This window comes from Anneissia japonica, unplaced genomic scaffold (assembly GCF_011630105.1).
Source record: "Anneissia japonica isolate Jap-2015-1 unplaced genomic scaffold, ASM1163010v1 scaffold287754_len4335492_cov202, whole genome shotgun sequence".
In the NCBI taxonomy this organism is placed as follows: Eukaryota; Metazoa; Echinodermata; class Crinoidea; order Comatulida; family Comatulidae; genus Anneissia; species Anneissia japonica.
In genome coordinates, this window is record NW_022705543.1 from 2,813,328 (window position 1) to 2,819,122 (window position 5,795).

The following is a 5,795-nucleotide window of genomic DNA, read 5'->3' on the forward strand; positions in this document are numbered from 1 at the left end:
TGAGTGTGTGTATATATGTATATAGAATATATATGCGCGCGTCTCGGTACGACTGTGATCTGTTTGATTTAGTTTCGTTCAACCTTCTGGTACAACACATTTTTATGAAGTTAAACATTACGAATAAATATCGTGAGTAATGTTGAAGTGAAACTGTCTTATGAGTTTAGCATTTCTAATGGCCCAAGGTAATGCTAACAAGACAACCTGAACCATGTTCTAAAGACATAAAACCATAATTTTTTGGTGCATCCCATTGGTCAATACAAATTGGGATACTGCAATATGCTCTCGTTTTAGAAATGAAACCCGTTGCATGATGTTTATGATAAACGTAATCATTTTCTATATTAATTGTACAATGTGTAGGCAATACTTTATGCATTTTTGGCACTGTGTCAAATAATAAACCTAAACTTTACTAAAGATTGATATAATGTTTCTCCTAAACCACAATATTGACAAGACAAATAGAGTACATAAAATACATATTTTGTAATCTTTTATATACTACTTTCATTAAAGATTGTTTTTTTTTTTTATATTATAGAATACCTTCTCAAGTCATCAATTACAATAGAAGATTCGAATTTCATAAACGTTATGGGTTCAGTTGTATCTATTGTGGATGATTACATTGATGAGACAATTCCAGTTGATGTGAGCATATCAAAATCTACTTTTCAAAGCTGTTCCCAAACCAGCAATAAGATAATGAGCCAGAGGAACGGGAACTGTTCAATTACAGAAAACCTCTTCGTGGGAAATTATGGAGATGTGGCCATTCACGGAATATCAACTGATTCCATAGTGACAATTGCACATAATTATTTCCTTTCTAATACAGAAGGTGGTGTATTGTCAGTCAAAAGTGAATTCTCACCAATTTGGATAACTGGTAACCAATTTTACTACAATAAACCATCTGCCAACAACGATGTAGTAACCATAATGGGAGGAAACACATGTGTCACTAACAATGTGTTTTGTTACAACCACGGACGGCATCTAATTTTTGTCTTAGGAGACATTAACTATGGTAGCCGACTTATCGAGCGCAACATCATGATCTACAACACAGGACAACGTTCAGACGAAAGATTTACCATGTTATTAGATAATATTAACACTAATATATCTAGAAATTACATATTAAACGCTGGTAATGAATTTGAAGTGGCACTTACTTCACGCGTAAAGTCAACAGTAGACGCTACATACAACTGGTGGGGTGCAGACGACATTTTTTATGTTAAAAGTAGGGTTCGGGATTCCAAGAACATAATTGGTCATGCGTTCATACAACAAGAACCGTTCTTTACTTCACCCTCTGAGGTACCATTTTATAGCTGTAAGTTTAAAATTTGATTTGTATTAATTAACCTGTCCTATTGTCTGTTAAACATTTTCTTAATTTTCAAGTCTTATGATACGTTAAATTATGTGTAATCAGGCACCAATGCTAGATAATCAATAAATCAATCTTGGCGATGATGAAAGTAAGACCAAAATATAAGGGATAAAATCAATTGCGATTTTATTCTAATTTACAGCATTATGTCCACCGGCGTATACCTTAGAGGGATCAAAATGCTACAGCTACAAACCAGCTTCAGTCGATTTTTCAACGGCAATGTTAATTTGCAGAGTAAGTAGTATAATAGTATTAGACTAGACAATAAAATGGTAATTTTGTGCTCTAAATCATAAAGATCTTAATTTAGAGCAACTCTATCGCTGTTCTCTTAATGGTTCAGTGAGAGAGCTGAAATTACTGTACCGCCTTTAGGAAAAGGCGTAAATGCCTTTCCTTTCGTGTGCAACATGGGCCATATGTACGTTAAAGAGCACAGTACACTCTTTCAACAGAGTAGTGGATTGTTTTTTGGTACATCACCGACCTATTTGAAAAGCCTTAGAACAGTCCTTAGTTATCCCTTTTGTGTTTCACACCAAAGGAAGCGAGAGGCGGCATGTCATTGTTCCGACTGTGGAGGCTGAGTTTAATTAGTTCTCCCTATGTTATCACATTCCTCTTCTGAATGTTTCAATTGTAATATCTCTTGCTGTTTCTGAGATTCTTCCCTAATGCTTTAAAATCACATTGTACATACAGTATATAATACATGTTTTATGTTATTAATGTTTGTTTTTTTGTTTGTTTTTTTTTAGTTAGAAGGGAACACAATATATCAGCTAGCAAATTTCTTTTGTCCTAATTGCATTTTTCGTTACCGTGGATCGGATGTTAAAGACCTAAAAAGATATTTAATTATGAAAAACGGGGGATATTTCGAAACAAGTCGCATCTGGATTATGAATCGCTTTCAAACAAATAAGGTATTGCAATCATTTATATTATATAACTAACATTCAATCAACTGAACCAATGATAAGAATGAGAAAATTAAGACAAATTTACTGATGGAACTATTTTTCTGGTTAGTGTTCATATTTAGAACTGGACTATGGAAGTGGTAAACACATCACTGGGACGACTGATTGCAAGGAGCGATATCCTACTGTCTGCGAACGTACCACAAGTAAAACATTGAAATCTGATTATTTGTTTTTGTACATCTTGAATCATACTTCACTTATTTATTTACTGATTTATGCATTACTCATTTATTTACATATTCTATTTTACGTATGTATTGATTATTAACTTAGTATAATTTATTATCAATATTACTATTAATGTTGTGCTATTCTGGATTATTTATTTATTTCAACAATATTTTATGAGGTGGTCTATCTAACCTGATCTGATCAATTGGAACCCTCAGTACGTACATTATAAGACAAAAGAATAAAAGAATGAAAATTAACAAATTAATTAACTTAGAACAGAGAAGATTAAAATCTGAAAAATTAGTAGATTTTTTTTAGATAAAATCTGAAAAAAGTAGATTACTGAATAAAGGAAATATAATAAATATTAATTTACAAAATGAAAATATAATTAACACATTAAAGAAAACAGTGAAATTATCCTGAGGGAGAAAGGGCACATTTAATAAGAGACACTGTGTTGGAAAACTGTAAAATTAGAATGAAAGAAAATTTGAAAAAATCTGAAAGAAGGGAAAGAAAAAGCAAAACGTACAATCGATGGAAATGAATTGTAGATGTAGGGAGCTATATAGCTGAATGAAGTTTTAAAGATTTCTAGATTAAGCTTTGAAATGAGAACATCACCGTTGGTAATTTTTGCACTGCCGAAGAGTTTGTGGAGAAGACAGTAGAATTGAAATTGAAGTCTGAATTCGAGGGGAATGGTATTATTAGATCTGAGATGAGTGGGAGTAAGGTGAGTAGTAGTTTGGAGTTTCAGTGGGATACCAATGGCTTTGTATGCGGTACTTTGTACAGGGGTCTGCTCCCTTTGCTATTAGTCTCTTACTTAATGAAATTATGAATTTGAATACTAAAATATTTATGTTTTATAATTATTATCTGTTTTACGCAATCCTGAAAGTTGCAACATTGTATCTGAACTGATATGCACCATTTATCTTCGAATATGATTTTAGAAAATCTATGTCCTAATAATTGTATGGGTAATGGTATGTGTTGGGGTAGAAGATGCAGATGTGATCCAGGATGGTCAGGGAAAGACTGTTCTCAACATATATGCTCCTACGGATGCTCGATCCACGGTACATGTGTCGGACCGAATGTCTGTCGGTGCAAGAGTGGTTGGCAGGTAAACACATGACATTACACATATTACTACTAATTGTTAGGATATTTACTGCTGCTCCTACTGCTGCTGCTACTACTGCTGCCGCTGCTACTACTACTACTACTACTACTACTACTACTACTACTCAGTTGCAGACAGTAGGGTGAATTGTAGGGTATGCTTGGTATTGCATAATCTAGGATGTACAAGGGGCCGCGGTCCTCCCGTACCCCTGAAAAAAATACTCGCCCATCCCCTAGTCCCCCCCCCCCGCAAATCATGCTCAAGTAATTAAAAAAATCACCTCATATCACCTTATTTTGCGAGTTATACCCTCATAATCACCAATCCCCCCACTTTACCTTCCTAACACCATCAGCTCCCTTCCATTTCAAGACTGGCCACTGATGCTTGAGCCTGCTAGTGATAGGTAAAGTTTAAACTTTAATCGATTCAGATTAGCCTTATAGATAGAATGATCGGCAGTGGAGGTCCCGATTTGTGAGAAGAGCATGCTCACATACTCTTGGAAGCACTGCTTCCATCCAGTGTTAAATTGGCTATTCTGACGCCACCGCACGGTTGTCACATATTAAGCGTTGTGGGGTGTTCTCTGACTAACATTGATTCACCGGATAAGTGATGGGCTGATATCGAAGACCAGCGATGCGAAAATTATAAGTACGATGCGATAGGACCGACTGTGACTTATCGTAGGTACCAAAGTAGGCCAAACATCGAAAAACTTTTCTATTCCAATGAATAGCATTCCACTCAAAAAATGAGGATGTATATAGAAGATCCTGACTAAGGAATGCTAAATAAAACGGAGAAACTGTACTATATATATTTGTATTAGTTTTAGCCAGGGTATGCACTACATACCTTGCTTGCCAATTAACGGTCAGCCACTGCTGCTACTGTTACTGCTGCTGCTGCTACTACTACTACTACCACTCTACTACCACTACTATCACTACTACCACAACTACCACTACTGCCACTACTGCCACTACTACCACTACTACCTATAATACCACTGCTACCTATACCACTACTACCACTACCACCACTACCACTACTAACACTACTATCACTACTACTGCTGCTGCTGCCGCCGCCACCACCACCACCACCACCACCACTACTACTATTATTACTACCACTACTACTACCACTACTAATACTACTACCACTACTACTAGTAGGCCTACCAGAGCTGCCACTACCGATACTAACACCACTACGACCACCACTACTAAAAATAATAATAGTGCTGCTGCTAGTATCGTGTAATGTAATAATGATAATAGTCATATACTTACTATGATTATCATTTCGTTACTATTTGTTGAAATTTATTTACTCAACTGACATCCATCTCATTGAATGAGGTCGGCCGGCACTGGATGCAAAAGATCGTAAACATGGAGGATAAACAAGGCGGATCGTAACATGGAGGATAAACAAGGCCCTGAGTTGTTATTTTGATAAACAACTTAAATAACAACTCCCTGGCCTTGTTTATGACATTTTATGGCTGAGCGAGCGCCATAGTATATTGGCTTAAGATAAGAAATTTGTTTCATTGCTCTATGACATCGTGGAAATCACATTTTTCGTGAAATTTTCGGGATATTTAAAAAAATCGGGAGATATTAATAAAAATCGGGAGGGCGGGAGACGGCCTCAAAAATCGGGAGAAACCCGCAATTCTCGGGAGAATTGGGATCTCTGCACTACTACCACTACCACCACTACCACTACTAACACTACTATCACTACTACTGCTGCTGCTGCCGCCGCCACCACCACCACCACCACCACCACTACTACTATTATTACTACCACTACTACTACCACTACTAATACTACTACCACTACTACTAGTAGGCCTACCAGAGCTGCCACTACCGATACTAACACCACTACGACCACCACTACTAAAAATAATAATAGTGCTGCTGCTAGTATCGTGTAATGTAATAATGATAATAGTCATATACTTACTATGATTATCAATTATTATTTATGATATATATATATTCTATTAGTATTATGTCATTTTTTTTAATGAAACAATGTAATATTAAGAACAATATATATA

At 35.9% G+C, this 5,795-nt stretch overlaps 1 protein-coding gene across 1 annotated transcript in view; it reads left to right on the forward strand.

The window, feature by feature from the left end:
- Nucleotides 1-5,795, forward strand: part of LOC117105868 (protein bark beetle-like) — a 29,650-nt gene that overhangs the window by 16,439 nt on the left and 7,416 nt on the right. The window contains exons 6-10 of the mRNA XM_033247184.1: nucleotides 551-1,351; nucleotides 1,554-1,648; nucleotides 2,173-2,340; nucleotides 2,447-2,543; nucleotides 3,537-3,709. Of these exons, the coding sequence (XP_033103075.1) occupies nucleotides 551-1,351; nucleotides 1,554-1,648; nucleotides 2,173-2,340; nucleotides 2,447-2,543; nucleotides 3,537-3,709 (1,334 nt within the window). The remainder of the gene's footprint in view (nucleotides 1-550; nucleotides 1,352-1,553; nucleotides 1,649-2,172; nucleotides 2,341-2,446; nucleotides 2,544-3,536; nucleotides 3,710-5,795) is intronic.